The sequence below is a fragment of the Chrysochloris asiatica genome, unplaced genomic scaffold (assembly GCF_000296735.1).
Source record: "Chrysochloris asiatica unplaced genomic scaffold, ChrAsi1.0 scaffold00005, whole genome shotgun sequence".
Taxonomy (NCBI): Eukaryota; Metazoa; Chordata; class Mammalia; order Afrosoricida; family Chrysochloridae; genus Chrysochloris; species Chrysochloris asiatica.
This window is the reverse complement of record NW_006408523.1, coordinates 15,148,968-15,174,947: the sequence shown is the minus strand read 5'-3', so window position 1 is coordinate 15,174,947 and position 25,980 is coordinate 15,148,968. Positions and strand designations below refer to the sequence as shown.

Here is a 25,980-nt window from a genome sequence, read left to right as displayed (position 1 = left end):
AGCAACCCTGTACAGGGTTTTCAAGGAGCAGGAAGTGGGTTTAAACCGCCAGCCTTGCAGTTTGCACTGCAATGCTTACCCAACAGCATCACACCAGGATCCACAATTTAGGTCACCTCAAATCCGGTGCTTTTCCCATCGAAAACTAATGGGATATAGCTATTCCTATGGGCAAAAACTCCTATTGTCAATTCCTTCCACAATTTCCTAATTAATCTCTGTTTTCTTTTTTGCTTCCAGATTTTAATTGACTTTTTCAATTAGGAGCATACTAGAAAAAAAAAAAAAAGATTCTAAAAATTACTTGTTTTAAAATAAGCAATTAGAAAATCACATTTTCCAATTACGCTTTTTTTTTTTTTTCTTCTTTCCCCCTTTCTTTCTCTCACCGACCTGATTCTGAAACCTTTCTCAGCCAGAGCAGTATGTAATCTCTCCCACCCCGTGTGATCTATCTGTCGTGACTTCCCACTAGCTCTGATTTGTTGTTCTGAGCAACTTCTTCATCCTCTTGACATCCAGCATGGGCATTCTGTAAGTGAATCTTCCACAGCCACTTACTTCAAAGCATTTAATTCAGTGTGAGATTATAACCATCCTCCCTAATCTAAATATTCATGGATGGAGATTATTTTTATTGGTCCTAATTGAAATCCTGGTGTGGGGGTTGTATGTTGATTTGTGTTAATGCGCTGGACTGCAAGGTTGGTGTGAATGGCAAGGTCAGCGATTCAAGCTCACTAGTCATTCCTTGGAAACACTATACAGAGTCGCTATGACTTGGAACGGACTGGACGGCACTTAACAACAATCCTGTAGAGACTCTAACAGAATTGTTAACTGTTTTTCAGCAGGTGATGTCTAAATATTGCTAACTGTAATGAAGTTAAAAATAAAAATGTAATAATCAGGGCAAGGTTTACATGTAGTATAAAGCGTACATTTGACCTCATTATTCTCCTGCTTAAAACACTTTCAGCAGCAATAAAATCCATGCCCCTTCACTTGGCTTTCAAAGGTCTTTACTCTCAGGTGTCTGCCTCCTATTTCCTGTCTCACCTGTAATCATTCCCCCCACTTCTACCCACACCCCCTCCTGTGCCTTAATAATCTGCCTGCTGTTCCGCAGATGGGACATTCTTCTAGCACATTCTGTCTCCTCCTACCCACACATTCCCAGACAGACAGACACACCTCAGCACACCTTAGCCCTCACTCCCTCCCTCTCCGAGGTCCTTTCTCAGCTCAGTTTAGATGGCACCTCTTCCCTGACCTACCAGTCTCTCTCCCTCTCCCACTGGTTCCACTGAGAATTTCACTTTAGAGCACATAGCACAATTGTGTATTTATTGTATTGTTATGTGTTTAATAAGGAGACTTGGTGGTGCACTGGTTAAGCACTTAGCTACCAATAGAAACTTTGGCAGTTCAAATCCTCCCATCAGTTCTGCAGGAGAAAAACATCTGGTCCTCTGCTCTTGTAAAGATTGCAGTCTAGGAAACCCTAGGGGGCAGTTGTACACTGTCACCTGGGGGCACTGTAAGTCAATAATACGTGGTAATGTGCACAAGTATGGAATGACTAAACAGACGGCAACTTAGAAAGTATAGACAGCTCTACTCTGTCACATGGGGCTGCATTTACTTAAGATCTGCCTTCACCCCTGGACTGGAAGCTTCTTGAGGGGAGTCACTCTAGGATTTGTTTCCCTCTCTGTAGCACAAAGCCTAGCACATAGTTGTTGCTAAGTGTTGTCGAGTCGGTTCTGACTTACAGATACCTGGTAGAGGGTTTCCGAGTCTTTAGATCTTTGTTGTTGTTGTTGTTAAGTGCCATTGAGTCGGTTCCAACCCTTAGCGACCCTGTAGACAGTTTCCAAGGAGCAGCTGGTGAGCTTGAACTGCCAGCCTTGAAGTTCAAACAGCTTTGCAGTCTGGCGCATTAAACCACAGCGCCACACCAGGACAGAAATCCTCATCTTTCTGTACCTGTAAACAGCAAGTAGGTGTGGTTCCCAGTGCAGTATTTTTACAGTTCCTCTGTGGTGTGGCCCCATCTGACGAGCTTACCTTGAGCTCCTCTTTTCCATGTGAAATCTTCATGCAGACTGTGGAACGGTGTCCTCCATCCCCTCGGCATGAACAGAAGTGACCTGTGCCTATCCCTTCACATAAAGATTGGACCCTACTGCCCTGACACCCCTTCCCCTCCCACCACCACCACCACACACCCATAACTGTTCGGTTAAGAACTAAAAAGCAGGAAGGTGAAATAACAAAAGCACAAATCCAGCAAGTCATGGAGAAGATTTGTTCTAGACATGTATGTCTTCATTTCTTGGACTAAAATCGGGAGACTCAATTTTGACATTTGAGCTTTGTTTGAGGATGATACACAAACTGCTTTACATTTGTAAACCTGAGCTGAGTCTTTCCTGTTTGGTTCTGACAGCTTGCTTTTTATGTTCAACGGTTTTTGTGCAATCCTGTGTAGCCTAACAAACCTATGCCTTAACAAGAACTTCCTTCCAAATTGTTTACTGTGTCAAATAGCTCATTAGATTTTGACAACAGTTTTGCCTTGCGGATTTTAGAATCCTAATAGGATCCCTTACTAAAATTCGACTACCTAGAACTTCTCAGTGTTTTAATTCGTTTGCTGCATACACGCACTAGTGCTTTGTGCTACAGAATTGTACTACTACATTACACTGTGGGCCGACCATAAATATGATGCCTCACAGAACCATCCTATAGAATTCAAATCATTTTAATGTACAAACAACTTGCAGAAAGTAACTAAATAGATTTTCAAATGTTTTGAAGTAAAAGTTGACTCTTTAGGAGACCCAAAGAGCAAATCAAAATGCTAATGGATCTGTGGTTCTTTACTGTATAAAAGAAATACTATATAATTTTTTTTCTTTTTTGTGTGGCAATAATAACCATATTCAATATGTACTTATTATGTGCCAGGCATTTTAAATCACACATATGTATTATTTCATTTAACCCCACAATACCCTTCAAAGGAGGGTACAATAATGATTTTCCCTGTACAGATGAAACAAAACAAATGTAATCACATGCACATGAAAACCAAGTCATTTGCTCCATCTTCTATAGCTAGGAAAAGACACAGTTTATGAGCCCAGTGATTTGACCCCCAGACTCTGTGTGCTTAACCAATCCTATGCCCTCTTCTCCTTACCAATGTATTAAAAAAAAAAAAAAAAAAAAAAAAAATGTTGTCGATTCAAAAACCTAAAGTCTTGTTTTTGTCAAGGTCAAACTTATCCACAGGGTTTCTGATGACTGATTTTTCAGAAGTCAATTGAGTGGACTTGAACCCCCAACCTTTCAGTTATCAACCCAGTGCCTAACATTTTATATCCCCTAGGGTCTCCTGCCCATTTATGTTAGTTATTGTAAGGTGCCATCGAGTTGGTTCCGACTCATAGCGACCCTGAATGGCAGGGGTGGGAATGTCCAGCCCACAGGTCGTATGTTGTTGTTGTTGTTGTTATTGAGTGTCGTCGAGTTGATTCCAACTCATAGCGACCCTGTATAGGGTTTCCAAAGAGCAGTTGGTGAGTTTGAACTGCCGACCTTGCAGTTCAAACGGCTTTGCAGTCTGGCGCATTAGCCCACAGAGCCACACCAGGACTCCACAGGTCATATAAGGCCCGTGAAATCATTTGGCCTGGCCCTGCAAAGCAACCGCAGTTCCTATCATCACATTGTTGTTGTAGTTGCTGTGAAGTGCTGTCGAGTCGATTCCAACCCATAGTGACCTTGTATAGGGTTTCTGAGTAGCAGCTGTTGAGCTTGAGCCACCAACCTTACAGTTCAGACGGCTTTGCAGTCTGGCACATTAACCCACAGTGCCGCACCAGGACTCCTGTCGTCACATTAGGGGGAATTTAATTAAATGTTTGACCAAATATAGCAAGCTAATTTTTCAGTTGATAATTTTGTATGGCCCGTGAATAATGTTATAAATTTTGGCAGAAAAAAATGGTTCTTCACTCTTGCTTATACAGTGTTTCTGAGTGTGACTGGTGGTTTTGATCTTGTGGCTAGCAGTCCAGTGCTTATCCTAGAGTACCACACCAGTTCCAAATCCATATTATATATGTGAGTGTGTGTGTATAATCCATATATATGTTTATATATATATATATATATATATATATATATATATATATATATGTGTATGTATCTGTATATAATTAAATTTTATTATGTCACTTATTATGAAGGATAATGCTAGATTAGAGTCTTGGTATGGTGCTCTAGGATAAGCACTGGACTTCTAGCCACAAGGTTGGCAGTTTGAACCCTCCAGCCACTTCTTGGAAACTTGACACAGGGTTGTTATGAATCCGAGCAACCGGATGGCACGTAACACCAACACCAATATTGCATGTGTATCCACCCTGAATTTGAACTATTGCTAATAAATAACTTGATACAGTGACGTAACTGAGACAAACAGACCTGAATTTAAAATCGAGCTCTGCCATTTACCGGTTCTATGACCTTGGGAGCATTTCTTAACCTTTCTGAGCTCATTTGCCATTTTGTAAAATGGAGGTCGCTACTACTGGGATATAGGAAAATGAGATAAACATATATAAGTGATCAATTAATATTCTGTACTCCTCATGTAAATGAGGGCACTGGGAAATGATATTAGTTTTCATGATAAAGCAAGTTTTACTGATAGATTATACATTTGATATTGTAAATCACATTCTATTATCCTAAAATACTCAATACAGTCCCCTAAGAGTCCAAGTTGTACCACGAATGACAGCATTTCTGTGGCTCATATTCTTCATGAAGACCTACTTCCTTTGACAGGAGACCACATCAAAGGTTCTATAGAAAAATCATGATCAAACTGGAGAAAAGAAAGAATAGATTTTCATATCTCATGGAATCCAGACTTTCTGGACTCACAGAAGCTGAATGGAGTTCCAAAACTTTTGCCTTAAGATAATCTTTAAACTTTACATCAGAAATGTTCCGTGAAGTCTTCTTTTAAAACAAACAGTAATTTAGCTTAATTATTAAAGAATGCCTGCCTTGAGCATTGTGCTTTTTCAGAGTTTTTGTTGTGAATTGAGTGATAGTTTACATGGGAGAACATCAGTTTTACACTCATCCTATCATATTTTGCTTCATTGCAATGATTACAATCCCCTCCATACATCATCATTCAACAGCATTTGCTTCTATTGCCTCTGTTTGGATTTTTGTTTTGTTTTGTTTTTGGATGTACAACAAAGCACTCAGGAATATATAATCATCCAACCAAAGGGCATACCCCTGCAAACCTGCCCCCCCCACCAGCCACCAGCACACGGCCCCTCTCCCTCCTTGGGTCTAGAGTCCCCAGCTGCTCCATCTCTCCAAGTCATCATCTTTGCTTCCATCTCTGGCATTGCTATTTCTCTGAATAGGGTCCCACACTCCGCTCCCGCTCTTCTCCCCTGATGGTCCCAGGGTCCTCCACTCCTGGACTACAAGATCAACCACTCCCTCTTTTTGTTACAAAATATCTACCTTTATATTTGCAACAATCATAATCAGTTCTGATAACAATTACTCACTCACTATTGAACCACAAGAGTCTTATCCACATCTCCTTTCACCAGCCCCATCTTGACAGGTTGAAAACCACTCAGTGGAGATTCTACCTTCCCCTGCACCCTCTGAAACTCCCTCTTGAAAACTTGTAAGCCAGTCACTTCATGCCTCTATAGCCCTCCATTTTAGGTATCCACTGTTTAAGTTAGCCATCCCTGTCAACCCTGTGTACAGTGGAGGTGGAAATAATCTGTACTGTGAAGATTCTTTCCCTCTTTAAAGCTTCTACATCCATAAATATATGTCGAGTTCATCAAATTGTATTGAATTACACTTTTTTTCCTCTTCTTTCTTCCTCTAATCGAATTCTGATCATCCAGCCATTGAAGCTAGGTCAAATGGGAGCATTGTGCTCTTTTACAAGTCTATTTTGCTGTTGTTGTTAAGTGTTGTAGACCAGGTTCTGATTCATAGCAGCCCTCTAGAGGGTTTCCAAGGAGTGGCTGGTGAGGTAAACCACAGACATTGTAGTTAGCAGTCCACTGCTTATCCTGCAATGCTACCCCAGGACCAGAGGTCCAAATTTCTAACAGCAATTCAAAAGGATAAATAGAAATTCAGGGCACAGTGAGCTTATGTTAATGGTGGAGGAATAATGCAGACAAGAATGGTAGAAACAGTTGCACAATTTGAAGAATGTAATCAACATCACTGAATTGTCCATGGAGAAATTGTTGAATTAGTGTATATTTTCTGTATATATTTTCAACTACAAAAATAATGAATAATAACAGCACTTATAAGAAAACCATATCTTGTGACCACCAAGTTAAAAATGGTGCAGCTACAAAGTATTACGTTATAAGACTAGCCATCAAATTGATGTTTGTCTGAGTAAACATAACTTGATGACCAAACGAATAGAAGTGTGGGTATCAATCACATTAATTTCATTTCCTTTCTGTAGAACTATTGCACTAAGCAGGTCTGCTGCACAAGACTTCTTTAAAGTGTTCAAGAGCAAAGATGTCAGTTTGAGGACTAAGGTGCACCTGACCCAAGCCATGATATTTTCAATAACCTCATATGTTTGTCAAAGTTCGACAGTGAATATGGAAGACCTTAGAAGAATTGATGCATTTGAGTTATGGTGTTGGAGGGGAATATTAAAAATACCATGGACTGCCAAAAGACTAAATGGGTCTGAGTTGGAAGAAGTACAACCAGAGTGTTCCTTAGAAGCATACTTTGTCTCTTGTACTTTTACTATATTATCAGGAGAGACCAGTCACTGGAGAAGAACATCATGTTTGGTAAAGTGGAGGGTCAGAGAAAAAGAGAAAACCCCCCAACAAGATGGATTGGCACAGTGTCAGCATCAATGGGTTCAAATGTAGCAACAGTTGTGAGGTTGGCGGAGGACCAGGCAGTGTTTTGCTGTTGTACATCGGGTCATTGTGAGTTGGTACCGACTGGATGGCACCTAACAACTGTTTTCCCAACTCCCTCTATTTGACTCATCTGTGATTTTGTATGCATAGGTCCATAAATGAGCTTGTATACATGAGCTTCTCTGGGTGCCATTGACCAAGTGAAACATTTATGCTAAGAAGAGTTAGTTTGGACTGAAGTGCTGCCCACAGAGAAATTTAAGGGTTACTTCTTGCTGTTGTTAACTACCATGGAGTTGGTTCCGACTCATAGTGACCCTTGCACAGGGTTTTCGAGCTGTAAATCTTTACGGGAGCAGAATGCCTCATCTTTCTCCCACGGAACCGCTGGTAGTTTTGAACTGCCGACCTTGAGGTTAGCAGCCTGATTCGTAACCACTCCGCTACCAGAGCTCCTTAGCCTCTACGAATTGTCATTCTTTTTAATACTCACCCATCCCTGCTTATTGGGCAGCAGCTGTTTTCTAGTCCATGACCCCTCCCAGCATACATGATTGGATTGTATTTGGGCAGCAGACATAAAGGCAGCCAATCCAGAGCCTGGTCAGAGAGCTATGCCCCAGGAGTTGGCCCAATCCGATTGCTTTCTTGGAATTTGATGCATATTAGCAAACAGAGAGGGAAGGCTGCTGAAAGGGGAATAACCCAGAGCTCTCCAAAGCAAGTCTTTTGTGGGAGGTCACAAAACCATGTACAAAGTGAAGGTAGGATAAAAACAAATCAGATTTACTGATGAAGAATGAAATAAGCAGGTGGAAGACAAAAGAGTACAATTCCTAGACTGTTTTTTGAATTTAGAGTATTTTCCAGTTGTGGTTCCAGTTCACTTGAATTGTTACAATACCAAAGCAGTTGCCATTGAGTCAGCTGTGACTCTTGGTGGCTCCATGTCTGTAAGAGTAGAACTGTGCTCCACAGAGGTTTCCTTGACTGACTTTTGGAAGTAGATCACCAAGCTTTTATTCCAACGACTTGAACCACCAACTTTCTGTTAGCAGTGAACATGTTAAGGGTTTGCACCAACCAGGGACTCCGGATCTTTAGAATGGAACTTCCAATGTTCAACCTACGATCTATATTCTTACGTAGGAGTCTGAAGGAAACAGTCACAATATAAACTTGAGACCATTGTAGTCATGGTGTGGGGCTGTAGGATTAGCACTAGACCCGAAGGTCAGTTTGAACTGCAAGATCAGTGGTCAGACTTATCAGTTGTTCCTCAGAAACCCTCTACAGGGTATCTACATAAGTTGGAACCGACTAGATGGCACTTACCAACAACAACAATGGAGACATTAAACATTGGACTCCACAGTGTTAAAGACATTTATAAGCAGAAAACAAGGACCTGTTTTTTTCTGATGGCTTCAGAACCCATCTCTGCACCCTGTCATCACGAGGGTGATGCTGTTGCTAGTACTGATAACAGTAGGACCTGTAGCTAGCATTCAGTTGATCAGCAGAGACCACCAGAACTGAGCCCAGGGCCTCTGATCCGCCCTTCTCCATGGTGGTGGGGGAAGACTCACACTCTGTAGAGAGAGACAGGGCAGCCGGAAGAGCAGCTGAAATCAGTGGAAAGCTCCAGATGTTGAGAATTAGAATGACTGTGAACAAATTTGGTTCCACACATCCACTGAGCTGGCTTTGTAAATTATTTTTATATCTGGTAAACAAAACATTCTTTTTCTTAATTATAAATGGACTTATTCTTTAGGGAATGTTAATGCTCATACTGGTTGACACTGTTACTCTTTTTTTTTTTTTTTTTTCAAATTGTGTATTTCACCCAAACATTTTCCTCTCAATTGCTAGTTTTGAAAACTTGGGAATTCAGTATAAACACTAACATTTACAGTTTTACTCTTCAGGTCTAGCTGATGCACACCTGCCACCTAATTAAGTTTTTGTTTTCACTTTGTCAAGTGTAACCAATGTCAGCTATAAATACTTGTGACTATGTTGTCTTATTACATCACATGTAATAAATACACCATTGTGCAATGGGCGGGCCATGACGTAGTGGCTTTTGTGGAGCAAAGTCCTCAATGACTGCTGAATATCTAAGTTCATGCTCGCAAAATTTCTCTATGCGTAAACTACAAATAAATGTCCACTCCTATACAACCATTGCATCCTTCATTAATCACTTGAATAGGTGTCTTCAATCTGTAACGCATTTCAGGAAGTTCTTATCACAGTCCCGACCGCACAGATCTGTCACATAAGCATTCATATTTGGACAGCACTCCATCATGCACAAACCAGTGGATAGCAAGTTCAAAGACTCCTGATGTTGTTGTTGTTAAGTGCCATCGAGTCGGTTCCGACCCATAGCGACCCTGTACAGGGTTTCCGAGGGTGTAAATCTTTACGGGAGTAGAAAGCCTCATCTTTCTCCCGCGGAGCGGCTGGTAGTTTAGAACCGCTGACCTTAAGGTTCGCAGCCCGATTCGTAACCACTACGCTACCAGAGACTCCTGATGGGCCACATTAAATATGCTCTTCTGCCTGTTTCCCAGAATGCCTAAAAGCAGGGACTGTCTTTGTCCTCAGCCGTCTCATTTCTTTGATGTCTATTGGCAGGGTCTAGAATCCATAAGGAGTCCTGGTATAGCGCTGTGGGTTAATGCACCAGACTGCAGAGCTGTTTCAACTGCAAGGTTGGTGGTTCAAGCTCACCAGCCGCTCCTAGGAAACCCTATACAGGGTCGCTATTGGTCGGAATCCACTTAACGGCACTTTGCAACAACTGCGGAATCCATAAATAAATAAATAAATAAATAAGCAAGAACCTATTTTCTGTACAATAGGTTTGAGGCAACCATGACAATCACATGAGGCTTGACTCCCTCCTCCCACACACACGCGTGCATGCACACATGTGCATGCATACACATGTATAAACCACATACATGCGTATCCGCACACATGCAATGCACCCGTTCACTCGCGTTTGTGCATGCACACCTCCTGACACACACACACACACACACACACACACACACACACACACACTGAGAATCCTTGCCTTTTTTAGTACCTGAAGAGTTTGTGAAATGTTTGACATTGGAGTTGCGGATGTCTTATAACATTCCTAAAATGATACTGTTCATTTTCCAGGGTCGCTGTTCAAGAGAGAACTGCAAGTATCTTCATCCTCCGACACATTTAAAAACTCAGCTAGAAATTAACGGGAGAAACAATTTGATCCAGCAAAAAACTGCAGCAGCCATGCTTGCTCAGCAGATGCAGTTCATGTTCCCAGGAACCCCACTTCATCCAGTGGTAAGTACCTCTGCTCTGATGATGGGCTTCGTGATTACGTGTGGGGACAGGTAATGGCAGCCACGGTGCCTTCAACCGGCCCACCTCTACTTCTTCACAGCTACAGTGAAAGCAAATAACTTCACAGCTCAATAGATGCTGGAAAATACCTAGCTTTCATTGAAATGGAAAAATGTCTACGGAGACAGCAGGCAACGATCATTTCTAATCACTATCTTGGAAATGCACCACTCCAATTCTTTCTCATCAGTCCTTATTTTTAACCATCTTAGAATGGAAACACAGGTAATCCTCAGGTTGAGAACAAAATCAGTTCTCAAGTGTGTCCTTAAATCGAGTTTCTAGGTGAATTCAAAATAGGTGCATACTGTTCTTTAGCCTTACTTTAGTGCGAGAGAAGGCTCGAAGCCTTTTCCATGATTGCAAAGTTGCATAGGTAGCCAGTGAAGATAATTGTGATGAAGAAGTTGTGAGCATAGGGAGTACTTCAATTGTTTCTCAGAGAGGGTAAGTTTATAAAACATTAAAGGGCAAGTATGAGTTGTCCATAAATTGGAACATTTATAACCCAAGGACTTGCTCTAGTTTTATGTAGATTAGGCCCTGGTAGTGTAGTGGTTGTGTGTTGGGCTACTAGCCACAAGGTGAATAGTTCGAATCTACCAGCCAGTCTGTGGGAGAAAGATGGTACTTTCTGCTCCAATAAACATTTACTGTTTCAGAAATCCTATACAGGGTTATTAGGAGTCGGAACTGACTTGACACACCACCACCACCACCACCACCTTGTAGATTGATAATTTATGTAAAGAAGTGGTTTTAATACCTAACACATTTTTTGTAGTTGATAATCATTTACCTCCAAAGAATAATTTTTTAAAGGAGTCCTGGTGGCATGGTGGAGAAAGCGCTAAACTGCTAACCGGAAAGTCATCAGTTCAAACCGCAGGAGAAAGAAGTGATGGTCTACCTTCATAAAGATCTCCTGTCCTGGAAACCCTACATACACTGGACCTCTGTCCTGTTGGGGTTGCAATGAGTTGGGATCGACTCAATGGCAGTGGTGTTTTTGGTTTTGGAATCATTTTTAGAACTGTGAAAATTGAGATGCCAGAAAAGTTCAAGGATTTGCCCAGAGTCCTGCAGCTAATAAGTTATAGAGCTGGGACTCAATCTCAGACACCTGGGCTTGGACTCTTTCTTCAGCCTGCTCCCCACTTACCCTGAGAGCAGCCCAGGAGAACTGCCGCCAAAAGACAGTTAAGAATAGACAAGGAGACTTTGCCTAAGTCAGTCATACCTCCTGTCTCTGGAGGCAGGCAAACAGGCTGGCAGCTGTGACAATGACTGCCCAATTAAATACCCAAGGGAGTTAAGTATATGAATATGTGTTGTGTAATATTCTGTCCCTGTTTTCACCGTGTTTGAAGGTACTTCCTTAAGGATCTGGAATTTTTTTCAGGAACCAGGCCTTGGGGTGGAGCAGCACATTTGACTTTGTGGGTTTCATTTACATTGATGTATTATTTGTCACAAACAAGCTTTTTTTATATAAACAAAGCCAATAATGTGAGTGGATTTTTGAAAGAGTCAGTACACAAAAGACCATTGTTTACAAATCAGTCTTTATTGTATGAAAAGCTGTATGTTCCTGAAAGCTACTAAATGTGAAGGACTAGGTACCAGTGAATTAAGTTGTTTTCTTGTGCATCTGTGAAATGTGGAGCAGGGAAAGAAGAGGAGAGTCTGGGCTGGGCGGGTTGTCAGCAATTCGGTTCCATCTCAGATTTCCTGCTTGAGGGTGGAGGCACAAATTCGCCAGGAACCAGTTTTTCCTAGAGTAAAAGAAATGCCGGGAGCAGGGGCTCCAAGACAAACAGCCAGGAAGTGCAAAGTCAGACTCAGGCAGAAGGAATGAGGAGTTTGGACAAAGTGGAGAGCTTTGTTCTAAAGGATGGATAGGAGTTAGTCTAGATTTAAGGATTAACATACAGTCCTGATCATACAGTTTTTAACACCAAAATAGTCATTTGAGTGAGTCTATTTAAAATGATACAGGTTCTTTTCATCGATTGTTGTTGTTAGATGCCTTCATGTCGGTTCCAACTCATGGCAACCCTGTATAGGCTATAAATGTTTGCAGGAGCAGAAAGCCTCATCTTTCTTTTGTGGAGCAGCTAGTTGGCTTGAACCACGACCTTGTGGTTCAAAGTCCAATGTTTATACTACAGAGTCACAATTTCCCCCTCTTAATTATTGATACACACATATAAATTATTTTATTACGTTACCTAAATACTGTCATATGGAGTCCTAATGTAGCGCTATAGGATAAGCACTCAACCACAAGGTCTGTTTGAACCACAAGGTCAGTGGTTCAAACTTCCCAGCCATTCTTTGGAAACCCTGTACAGGGTCACTATGAATCGGACCGGACTCAGTGGTACTTAACAACAATGAACAAATGCTATCATTCTTATGCATATTAACTAATGTTTATAGGAATAAATTTAGAGTCACTAAGACGTGGCACTGTAAGATAAGCACTGGACTGCTAACCAAAAGTCAACAGTTCAAACCCACCAACTGCTCCTTGGAAACCCTATACAAGGTTAGCTGTCTATGAGTTGGAACTGACTCAAAAGCACTTAACAACAACATCAACCTAGTATTAACACTGTGCATGGGAGCATCAAAAAGTTTATTTAAAAATTCCCTAATCTTTTCATTCTATTTTTCTATGAACTTTTTGAAGCCCCTTGTCTTGTGTTTCTCACTCAGTCTTAATCATACAGTACCAGTGACATTCAAGTTGACTCCAGCTAAAGGCAACCCCAAATGTGTCAGAGTAGAAGAGAGTAAATGCTTCACAGGTTTTTTTAAGTGGTTATGTTTTTGGAAGCATATCGTCATGCCTTTCTTCTGATAATGCCTTAGGTGGCCTGGAACCACCAAATTCTCAGTCAACAGTCCAGGGCATTAACCATTGGTACTCCTCCCGTTTTGAATTTAGTTCACGGTCATATGGATTAATCCTGTCACTCATTCATGGCAAGTTTCATAAGAAAGTTGCATTTATGTATTGTCTCAGATATTAATTAGAATTTAATAAACCCTGCTTTTCTGTGGCAGAAAAGGAATATCACATTTTAATCTTTAATAGTGGTTTTTAAACCATCAGAAGGATTACCTTTTTTTTGTTTTAAGTGACGAGCTTAAAAATAATCAACAACTCCACAAATTACTTTAAGCTCTCAGAGATAAACTAGTGATGTGGTATGGATTAGTAGGCTGAACAATGTCCTCCCCAACCCAAAGATGCCTGTAACTTGGAAATATAGCCTTATGTGGAGAGGGAGAGCGAAAGACAGTTGACACAAAACAGCGGAAAGGAAAAGATATGTCACCATAATGGCAGTGATTCGGGTGCTGTGGCCACCACCAACGAATGCCAGCAGCCACCAGAAGATGGGTGAAAACAAGGAACTAATTCTTCCAGAGGGTCTTCAGAGAAAGGACAGTCTTGCAGATGTTTTGATTTTATCCCAATGAAGCTAATATCAGACTTTTGACCTCCAGAATTGTGAGAGAAACACTGTATATTGCTTTAGTCCATCATGTTTTAGGTACATTATTTTACAGCAGCAACAAGAAACTAATACACGCAGAAATTGCTTAATACAAAGAAATCGATAAACATAGAGGATCAGGTACCATTCTGTTTTTAGTCTTCTTCTAAGCTAAACTTTTCTAAAGAGCTATAGGTATTTTTTCCACTTTCTTGTCCTTCTATTCCTGAACTCTGGTAGCGTAGTGGTTACGAATTGGGCTGCAAACCACAAGGTCAGCAGTTCGAAACTACCAGCTGTTCCGTGGGAGAAAGATGAGGCTTTCTGTAAAGATTTACAGCCTTGGAAACCCTGTTCAGGGCAGCTATGAGTTGGAACCGACTCCACACACTTAACAACACAACAACACAACAACAAGCCCTGAACTCATTCCACTGAAATCTTTCTGATGGATGTTTCTAGTGATCTTCATATGAACATACCAATGATCTTCAGTTTTTGTACTTCATTTTATTCACTCTGTAGCAATATTTAGTAATGCACCCAATCTCTTTTTTGTGGACCACGGCTTCCTCTTCTGTCTCCTTTTGCCCCTTACATTCCTCTACCAGATTGCTCGATGTTGAGGTACCCAGAGCGGAGCAGGTGTTCTCCCATTGAGATGATCATACCCATTTCTGAGACTGTCAATCATCTGCAGCCAAGAACTCCTAACTGCACGTCTCCAGTTCAGAACACTTAAATAGCTCAGAGGAACTCAAACGTCACATGTTCAAAGTCAAAACTCGTCTCTCCACAACTTTGCCATCTCAGTAAATGGTACCATCAACTAACGTCTCAAACCAAACATCTAGCCGACTCCCCCACCCATCCAGTGGGCCAGCAAATCTTGTCTTATCTGCTTTCAGGTTCATGTACTTCTCTACCCCCTTCCCTTTGTCTGAGTTACCCCCAATCTCACTTCAAAACATTTTTAAGCATTTCTTTCCCAATCTCTTAATATCCATTATTTTTCTTACTGCAAACATGTATTCCATATAGCATCCAGAGGAAATCTTCCTAAAACATGTTGTTGTTAAGTGCTGTCGAGTTGGTTCCAACCCACAGCGACCCTGTATAGGGTTTCCAAGAAGTGGCTGGTGAGCTTGAACTGCCAACCTTGTGGTTCAAACTGACCTTGCAATCCAGCGCATTAACTCACAGCACCACACCAGCACTCCTAAAACATAAATAGGATTATATCAATTGCTTACTTTAAACTCTTCTGTGTGTTCCCATTTCACTGAGGACAAATCCTCAACATGTAGCCACAACCCAAGCTATGATGCCTTCTGTTACCTGGTTCCCCGTACTCACCTCTCCCCACCCCCGCCACCCTGCTCTTCAACTCATCTTATGCTATTCTTCTCAGGTTCACTAAGCCGGTAGCCGGAAGCCAGAAGCAGACACTCGATTCTGTGAGCACACCAAACTCTTGCTGCCTTACCGCCTGTACTCTTGTGGAAAAGCTTTCTGATCCACAAATCTCCACCCTGTTACCCACCTTCAGTCTCTATTATTCTTTGTCAGTGAATCCTCCTCATTTTCTGCACATCCATGAAAACTAATTTCAATTTTATTTGCTATTGGTTTTAAATTCAGTAAGTGCTCACACAGTATGTTGGTACCAGGCTTGTAGGGATACATGTATTTATTAATGAAATGAAACCAAACCATTCTTTCCTATTACTACTCTTCTGGCTTGAATTCATTTTCTTTGAGCGTCCCCTTCACCTTATTCCTCTTACCAGTTTTTGTCTCCCAACTTCCTGACAGGTTACCAGTTGAACGGTAATTCTCTGTTTCCCTTCCTTCCCAGAAAATGGCACCACACATACACACACACACACACACACACATTCTTATGTACACTCAGAATAAAGAAGAGAAACAGATAGCTGCTAGCAAATCAGAGATTTAAGAGCCTGTATGGTCCAGTCCTCGGGGAGAATTACTGCACTGAGGATCTGCCCTCTAGAATTGCTGGTAGAAAAGGAAGGAGGTTTAAGGAATATTATGGCTTAAGTCTTTCAGTCTGAGTGCCAAATACTTTTCCTTTGAAGTAAAAGCTTTCTAAACGTGTGAAACTCTGTCTCTTGTTTTAAAAAGTCATTTGATTAAATTTTAGAGCCATAAAATACCTCAGACCATTTAGCCATTACCCCAGCACAATTCTCTGCCACTCCAAAGTGTGTGTATGTGTGTGTGTGAGAGAGAGATCTTTGAAACTGGATCCATTCTATCTCTGCCATATAATGTGTGCTGGAAAAGCAGGATGGAGAGTGGGAAGTTGGAACAAGAAACCCAGGAACTTGGAGTGAAGAACAGAGGGAAGAAATAACGACAGCAGCATTTCAGAAGCAATTTTCTTCAAGGGGACTCTGTGGATCGTTTCCCCCTGTTTGCGCTGAGACGTGATGAGAACCACATGTATTCATCTCAACCAGCCTGGCAAAGGGATGATTCGCCAAGGCTCTCGCTAGTGGGCTTCCAGAAGAGTCACACCGAGTGCTGTGACACTTTAGGATAAGCACTGAACTGCTAATTTCAGGGTTCACTTTTGCCTCTTCTCGACTTTTGGCTAAGAACCTAACTCAGACACCAGGACCCTTTGTCAGCCTAGAAACTCCCTTAGGAATTTCATTTGAATTCAGGATCTGAGAGCCACTATTCCCAGGCAGCTCACCTCCATCAACACAGCTGTTCAGAACAGCCTAGGTCACACCGCCTGTCTGGACATCCTAGCTGGTGATGGGGACTCTCCCACACAGCACTCTACCAACACTCTGTATGTAAGCTCCAAATCCTGCCTGTGTGTGTGTGTGTGTGTATGTATATTTCATTTCTGCTTTCACAAATTGCCAACAAAATTTAATATATCAACCAAAATTCCATTGCCGTTGAGTTGATTCTAACTCGTAGCAACTCTGTAGGGTCTGGTAGAACTGCTATATGAGGTTTCCAAGGCTGTAAATCATGATGGAAGGAGACGGCCACGTCGTTCTCCTGCAGAATGGGCGGTGGGTTCCACCTACCCTCCTTTTGGTTAACAGCTGAGCAGTTAACCAGTGTACCACCAGAGCGCCCCCTAGTGAGTGCAGAGTAGAAGTAGTCCTAGACTGGAAGCCCAGAGTCCTGGATGCTTTACCTCTACTCAGCCTTAGCTGCTCTGATGGGGGTGATCTATTTACCGCTTAACTCCAAATTGCTTTCACCTGTAAGAAGACATGCTTCTCCCTGCCACCCTCGCCTCTCATGGTGAAGAAAGCATGTGTGAGGATACTTTGGAAAAACAACTAGGTTCTTTCACAGACGTAAGAAGTTACTGTCCATGACAACACACACAGTAACAGTTCTGAAAGTACCTGTTGCTATTGTTATTTTTCACTAATCAACTTTAATGAAAACCAGTCTATATTAAAAAAGGGAAAACTGTCTCATTGAATTTCTTGTAGTAAGGCCCATGAACTTTTAACTTTCTGTCTCACATGACAGGAAATGTATTTTCCAGCCCATCTTTCAAAAAAAAAAAAAAAAGAAAAGATCTTTTCTATAATTTAATTCAGTTTTAAACATTTATTTGTTTTTGTTGTTGTTAAAGTGCTGTCCATTCGGTTCTGACTCCTAACGACCCTGTGTAGGGTTTCCGAGAAGCAGCTGATGGGTTTGAACTGCCAACCTTGTGGTTCGCAGTCCAGTGCTGATCCTACAGTGTCACATCAGGAATCCTTATTTATTCTGTTTCATTTATTATACTGCTATGCTAATAATAATCCTTTTTTAAGGTCATTGGATAATTTGGGGTGAAAGATCTTTGGTCATCCTACCAATGATAACCACCATTTATTGAGTTCTGTTCATGAGAAATGGAGAAATCTACCCTTTGCCCTGCCTACACTTTAAGTGAAGTAGTTTAAAGTCTCTTTCACAGATGAGAAAACTAAAATCAGGAGATTAATGTCTTGCCCAGATTCAAATGAGTAACTGGCAGAGCACTGAATTTGAATATAAGACTTTCTGAATTTAAAATCTCTTTTTACTTCTAAATAATATTGTATCTCTGTGAGCTACAGCCATCATCTGCATTTGGTTGTTGTTGTTTAAGTACCTTCCAGTTGGTTCTGACTCATAGTGACCCTGTATAGAGTTTCCAAGGAGCAACTGATGAATTTGAACCACTGACCTTGTGGTTCAAACCTACATTTTGGACCCGCCACACCAGGACTCCCCATCGGCATTTAGATCATTAAATTAGATGACCAAATATAATATATTTTTGATAGCAAAATTCAGCTAATTGGAATGAATTTATTGATATCCAAAGAGATTTTTCAAATGTGTTTTTAAGATTCTGGCATCCCATGGAATCCTGGTGTGGCACTGTTGGTTAAGGCACTGGACTGCAAGGGTGGTTTGAACTGCAAGGTCAGCAGTTCTAGCTCACAAGCCACTCCTTGGAAACCCAAGAGAGGGCCACTATGAGTTGGAACTGACTCAATGGCACTTAACAACAACAACATGGACCACCAAAGTACAAGTTGTAATTGTCTCACCAGAGTGACCCTAAGGAGAATTGGCGGTGCTGTGGGATAAGCAGCTAACTACAAGATCAGTGGTCTAAACCCACCAGCCAGTCCTCGGGAGAGAGACAAGGCTGTCCGCTCCCTTAAAGACTGGCAGTCTTGGGAACCCTACATAGGGTCGCTATGAGTCTGAATTACCTCTATGGCCGTAGGCTTGGTTTTGAGTTGTTGAGAGTTATCAAGGAGCCCTGGTGACCCAATAGGATGAACATTACTGATTCAGCTGCACCATGGAATCACTGATCTGTTGTGACTTATGACTTTCAGAGTTTGTGTTTTTGTCTTTGATTCTTAATCATTGCTGATATCAGGCAGATCTTGGCGAAAAACAGAACACCAGAAAGATGTTTACTTGTCTTTTGTTAATTATGCAAAAGCATTCGACTGTGTGGATCGTAACAAACTATAGATAACATTACAAAGAACATCATTTCAGAACAGTTCATTTTGCTCATGAGGGACCTGTACATAGACCAAGAGACAGTTGTTCGAACAGAACAAGGGAATACTGAATGGTTCAAAATCAGGAAAGGGTTGGATCCTTTCACTGTACTCATTTGATCTATATGCTGAGTAAATAATCCAAGAAACCGCATTATAATAAGAAGAATGTGGCATCTAAATTGGAGGAAGACTCATTAACAACCTGAAATATGTAGATGATACAATCTTGCTTACTTACTGATGAAGATTGATTCAGTATGGATTGCACCTCAATGTAAAGAAAACAAAAATTCTCACAACTGGACCAACAAATAACATCATGATAGATGGAGAAAAGATTAAAATTGTCAATGATTTCATTTTACTTGGATCCACAATCAACACTCATGGAAGCAGCAGTCAAGAAATTAAATAACATATTCTATTGCATTAGGAAAATATACTGTAAAAAGAAGGCTTTAAAGTTTTCAAGAGCAAAGATGCTAGTTTGAGAACTAAGGTGCACCAGATCCAAGCCAGCATATTTTCAATTGCCCCGTATGCATGTGAAAGTTGGACCATGAATAAGGAAGAATTATGAATTTGAATTATGGTGTTAGAGAAGAATAATGACTGTACCATAGACTCCCAGAAGAACAAACATATCTGTGTTGGAAGAAGTGCAGCTAGAATGCTCCTTAGAAGCCACGATGGTGAGACTTCTTCTCTCATGCTTTGGATATAGTATCAGGAGGATCAGTCCCTGGAGAAGAGCATCGAAAAGTGGAGGGTCAGGAAAAAAAGAGGAAGACCACCAAAGAGATAGATTGACCCAGTGGCAGTAACTATGGGCTCAGACATATCAACAGCTGTGAGGATTATGCAGGACCAAGCAGTGTTTCAGTCTGCTGTGCGTGGCGTCACTATGAGTTGAAACTGACTGGAAGACACCTAGCAACGTACGGTATGAAGAAAATCCTAATAGCGCCATACTTAAGTGTTTGGCTGCCAACCCAACAGTTGGTGATTTGAATCCACAAACCACTTTGGATGGGGTGAAGTTGAGGCAATCTGCTTCCATATAGATGTATAGCATTGGCAAGCCTATGGAATAGCTCTCCTCTGTTCTGTAGGCTCACTGTGAGTTGAACTCGATGTCAGTGAGTTTATATATATATATATATGCCATTTAAATTAGTTGGTGTTTTATCATAGTACTAAATGTGTAACATTGTTATATGCCGTTGAGTTGGTTCTGACCCATGACGATGCTGTATAAGGGTTTTTCTGAGGTTCTACACCTTTGTGGGAGCAGAAAGCCAGTAGCTGGTAGGTTCAAACTGCCGACATTGTGGTTGGTAGTCCAGTGCTTATTATACGGTACCACCACACTTCCCAGGTAATAATGGTGGTAGTTATGGGCTGTTGAGTCGGTTCTGACTCATAGAAGCCCTGTATAGGTTTTCCAAGGCTACACATCTTTACAGGAGTAGAAAGGAGTACAGGAGTAGAAAGCCTCATCTTATTCCCATGGGGCAGCTGAGAGATTCGAACTGGTAACCATGCAGTGAGCAGCCCAATTTATAACCCACTGCGATACCAGACCGCCATCCCCATGTAATAGTGGTTACAGATACAGTAACTAGGAAAGTTACTAAAAACCAGAACTTTCTGGATTATGATTCAAATAGGTAGAAAATGGACACATCTATAAGATTTTGTAGAAGGTCAAAAAAGAAAAGCTCCTAGCGTTCATCTGTTTCCCAGATTGAGAGCTCGTGTTGCAACTTTCTCCCGAAGTGAATTTGGTGTCTGAGCCACACAGCTCTGAGAGTCCTGTGGATGCACTGAGGCAGTGGATGTGTTTGAGACCTGAACTTCATGGCCCACCCTGCCTCCAGCCAATTGACTTTTCAGCCCATCCAAATACTCCCCATACAAACTATCAGCCAATCCCTCTTTTGTGAAAGACTTGTTTGTAAGAGAGAGCTTTCTGACGATCTCTATAAAGGAAAAATGTGCTGGATAAACAAATTTTAATTTTTCTTTTATGTTAAAAACTCATTCAAAGCATTGAATGTTGTCATTGTTTGGACCCCCAACTCTATCATGTAATAGAACTGCTCCACAGAGTGTTCTTGAGTTCTGGTAGTGTGGTGATTATTAGTCGGACTGCTAATCTGAAGTTCAGCAGTTTGAAACTACCAACCGCTCTGCAGGAGAAAGATTAGCTTTTTTGTTCCCATGAAGACTTACATCCTCGGAAACCCTGTGCAAGGTTGCCATGAGTCAGAACCGACTCCACGGCACACAGTGACCACCACCACCACTACCACAGGGTTGTCTTAACAGAAGAAACCCTGCTGGTGCAGCAGTTGAGTGCTGGTTTGCTAATGAAAGGTTGCCAGTTCGAACTCACCCACTGACTCTATCTTGAATACACTGTAGTGCAATTTTACGCTGTCACATGGAGTCAGTATGAGTCAAAATCTGTTTGCTGGCACTGAACAGCAGCAACAACAGCGCTCTTTATAGAAACAGATCACCAGAACTTTCTTCATGGCTCTGCTGAGTTGTTTGAACCACCAAGCTTTTAAGTTAGCAACTTACTGCAAATCACTTCCACCTCCGAGATTCTGTTATATGTTATAAATTACAACAATGACACCCATAATGTATAGACAGAGAAGCTGCACAGCTCAGTGTTAGAAAATTGCATTAATATGTGATTCCAAACATCTGCAAACTTATCCTGACAGTAAGAATGGTTCAAAGTCACCCCATAACTAAACCAATGCTAAACAAACACGCAAAAACTATGTCTAATTCATTGCAAAATTAATGCTAAGAAAAATCTCTATCTAGAATCTTACATTTTCAACAGTGTTTCTTTAAAGTTAAACAAAGTCTGTTATTACTTAAATGTACATTACTTTTTGAAAGAGAGAACTATTTACATATTTTTAGGTGGTGCTTTTAAAATAATCAACACACTAGCAAATTTCTTTCTATCCCTGGAAATAGATAGATAGATAGATGATAGATAGATAGATAGATAGATAGATAGATAGATAGATAGATAGATAGGTAGATAGATAGATAGATAGATAGATAGATAGAAGATAGATAGATAGGTAAATACATAGATGGATGATATGCATACGTATCTAGATGATACATTGTTGTTGTTAAGTGCCGTCTCTGTTCTGACTCATAACAACCCTGTATAGCGTTTCCCAGGAGTGGTTGGTGGTTTTGAACCACCATCCTTGAAATTAGCAGTTCAGTGCTTATCCTAAAGTGTCACATCATACATATATCTCCATACCTGCTGTCACTGCTGTGTTGATTTTGTGACCTGAGAAACCAAACTGACTTTCAATGACCAATTGAAACATTCGCCAATTAGAAAGTTCAAACTCTTCCAACTTTCAAGAATGGAAAGGTGAATTTAGTATAGCTGTGCTAGAGGAAACAGCAAAAGTAGTGGGCATATATTAAACTGCAAGTGAGTTTTGAGAAAATACATTGGAGAGGCAGAATATCAGAACGTACTTGTAACTCTGAACAAAACAAAATCCCAAGTAAACCCCACTTTTGAGATTGTATAAACTTGGTCAACGTGAAAATCAGGCTATAATCACGGTTGCTTGTTCGTCTTGTCTCTCTTTGAAAGACATATAGGGGGAAGCCGAGATTCTGAGTTAATATTCTGTAAGCTTCACTACCTGAAAAGTCATTCAGTAGTTTGAAATGATGAGTAATTAGAGTGAAAATTATTATTTTCTCTTCTTGCGAATGCTTTCATAAACATAAAATTTTGATCTTTTCCCTATAATTAGATTTCTATGATGTGCTCCCATTTTTTTGTTTAGTTTTGGGGAGAGAGGATTTACACAGATTTCATTTTTATTAAGCAAAGCAGGAAAGGAACGTTTAATGAATGTTTACAGTTCAGCAATGATTTATGCAACTAACACAAAGAGAGTCTTGTATATGATGAATAAATTTTGCTCAAATGGCACTTGGTGATAATTTTTAAAACTTGAATTCTAAATAAATCTTTTTTTCCTCTGTTATCTTCTTTATCAGCCCACCTTTCCTGTAGGTCCTGCTATAGGGGCAAATACAGCGATTAGCTTTGCTCCTTATCTAGCACCTGTAACCCCTGGAGTTGGGTTAGTCCCAACGGAAATCCTACCCACCACACCTGTTATTGTTCCTGGAAGTTCACCTGTCACTGTCCCAGGCTCAACTGCGACTCAGAAACTTCTCAGGACTGACAAGCTGGAGGTACTGCAGTTGTTTGGGGTTTGAAATGCATTTGTGGTAGACGTCTCCTGCTATGGAAGTGAACACAGGAGATATAAATTCAGCCCTGCATAACAGCCATACAAGTGCACACACACACACACACACACACATGCACACTTATCTAAAACCAATGCAATCATCATTCCAGGGCTTGAAATTAATGTCAAACATAAAGGAGATTAGTGTGTAGGAAAAGAACTGTAATGCAGAGGAAAACTATATGCCACAAAAACTTGGGCCGAATGTATGTCCCTTTGCCATCAATTGGATGAAAACTATGTTTATGGGTAAAATATTTAACAAGCAATAGATTACTGAATCAATCACACAACAGGCCATAAAGTTGGAGTAAGATCCAGAGTGTCTCCTTTGGTACCAAGTTTTAATCCTTGCTGGATCCTGGAGAGGTCTGGAGTGGGCAGGGCGGGAGCCCAGCAACCAGAACTATAGGGGGCACTTAGGGGCAAGGACAGAGAAGCGTGGACTAGGACTATTACAATAATCCTATTTTGGAGTCCTGGTGTGGTGCTGTGGGTTAATGCGCTGGACCGAAAAGTCATTTGAACCATAAAGTTGGTGGTTCAAGCTCGCCAGTTACTCCGTGGAAACCCTATACAGGGTCACTATGGGTCAGAACTTAACAACAACAAATAATCCTTTTTCAGGATTTTAAGAACTAGTCCTGGTGTGGCACTATGGGTTAATGCGCTGACTGCAAGGTCAGTTTGAACCGTAGGGTCAACAGTTCCAGCTCACCAGCTGCTCCTTGGAAACCGTATACAGGGTTACTATGAGTCAGAACCAACTCCATGGCACTTTACAACAACAACAATGGCTGCTTCAGTCTGTAACAGAACATCAGCCCAGTATTACTGGTAATAGGGAAGAATTGGAGGTAAATTTACTTAGCAATTGAGATCTTTTATTTCACTTGGCCACAAGAGTTCTATAAAATTCAAGAAAGAAAAGAATATATATTTGAAAGCATAATTCTCAATTGTGAGTGAAAACACCCCTCCCATAGTTTGTTAGATAAAGCTTCTCTTTAATCAGAGCTATGAAATCCATACATTTATCTTATACATCACTCTGATAGTTAATTGAGCATTTTATAAAGGTGTATAGATTCTAATAGATTTTTCCAAGAGCTCATTTAATTCTACTACTGATTAAACATGTTAAGTGATTATGTTATAAACATATGGCTAAGACATACACTGGTGTTTTATGTTGGGTCACTCCAGAATGTTCTTTCAGTACGCATCTGTCTAAGTACTGACCCAGTGAACCCTGAGGACAATAAAGCGCTTCTGCCTATTGTCTTGAAAAGACTTTAGAATTCAGAATTTAAAACAGCAAATAATTATAAAGATTTGTGTTTTACGTTCAACTTCAATATATGAGCCTTAAAATGTAAACTCTAAGCTCTATTGATGAGAACTATCTAGACTGTATTGAATAGACCATTCACAGGACTGGACAAATGTTTTGGGCTCCACCTACTGGACACACTGAGCTTTTGCGTTCAGCAAGCCATGTGACTAGGTTAGAAAACAAGAAAATCAGTGGACTTGGGAACAAATAGTCCTCCCAGATAGGCTGCTCGACAAAGACTTACATGAAAAATGATTGGTAATGACTTTACCAGGGCAGCTTTCAGTTCATTTCAAACCAGGAATGAAGTCTGCAGAACCGCAGTCCACGTAGAAGCCCCTGGTAGATGCTGGATGGTTTTCTGCAGTATGACGTATCACAGAATGACGTCATTCCGTGTGTAGAGGAAGGCTTATTCAGAATCCATGGGAGCACAGTCTTGATTTTTATTTTATGTGGTTTATGAACCAAGGTTAGAATGTTGTCTAATACCCAAGGTAGGAGAAAACGACTGATGTTTGTGTGGTTCATCTTGCTTACTCTTCAAACTCCCTGGGCCACTGGCCAGTGAAATCATTTCACAAGTATATTTGACTTTCACAAGGTGTGAATTTCATGTCAGTGACTCTTCATATGACATCACAGGTGACCGAGCTATGAACCACCATGAAAAGGTAACTGAGTTTGGAATCGAAGCCTCAAAAGAAAAGAACTTTAATTCTAGTAGCAGTTCCTTCTTCCTTATGATATTTATAAATATAAGAAATATGCATGCTACTTATTTATTTATATTCAAGGCAGAATTAGAAATACTCTTCAGATTCTGAAGAAATCTTCCTTTATACAGTATAATCTTAATCCCTTGACTCTTCAGAGACCTGAGCTTTCAGTATAAATAAGGATTGCTGTTGTTGTTAAGTGCCAGTGAGTCAGGTCCGACTCTGTATAGCAACCCTGTGTAGGGTTTCCAAGGAGTGGCTGGTGAGTTTGAACCTCTAACCTTGTGGTTCAAACCAACCTTATAATTGAGTGGTTATCCTATAGTGCCCCACCAGGACTCCGTAAGTAAAGATGGAGGGGGTGAAACCTGTCTACACTTCCAAATTTATTCACTGCTCTGCATGTATTTCTTCCCCTGTATCTTCTCATATTATTTCCTTTTCATCTTTGTTAAAGAAGTTTTTTTTCTGTGCTGTCAAAAATAATATTATAGTGCCTTCAAATGGAGTGTTGGTGCCTTATGTAATTTCGGTTTTCTGATTCATGAGTATAAGCATTAAGCAGCATTGTGCCCTTGGGTTGTTGTTTTTGTTAAGTGCCATCAAGTCAGTTCTGACTCATAGC

The 25,980-nt window shown here is 40.8% G+C and overlaps 1 protein-coding gene across 3 annotated transcripts in view; it reads left to right on the top strand.

Moving 5' to 3' along the window:
* MBNL2 (muscleblind-like splicing regulator 2) overlaps positions 1-25,980 on the top strand; it is a 230,877-nt gene that overhangs the window by 146,948 nt on the left and 57,949 nt on the right. For all 3 annotated transcript variants that reach the window (XM_006831993.1, XM_006831992.1, XM_006831991.1), the window contains exons 3-4: positions 10,170-10,334; positions 23,041-23,241. In XM_006831993.1, coding sequence (XP_006832056.1) covers positions 10,170-10,334; positions 23,041-23,241 — 366 coding nt within the window. The remainder of the gene's footprint in view (positions 1-10,169; positions 10,335-23,040; positions 23,242-25,980) is intronic.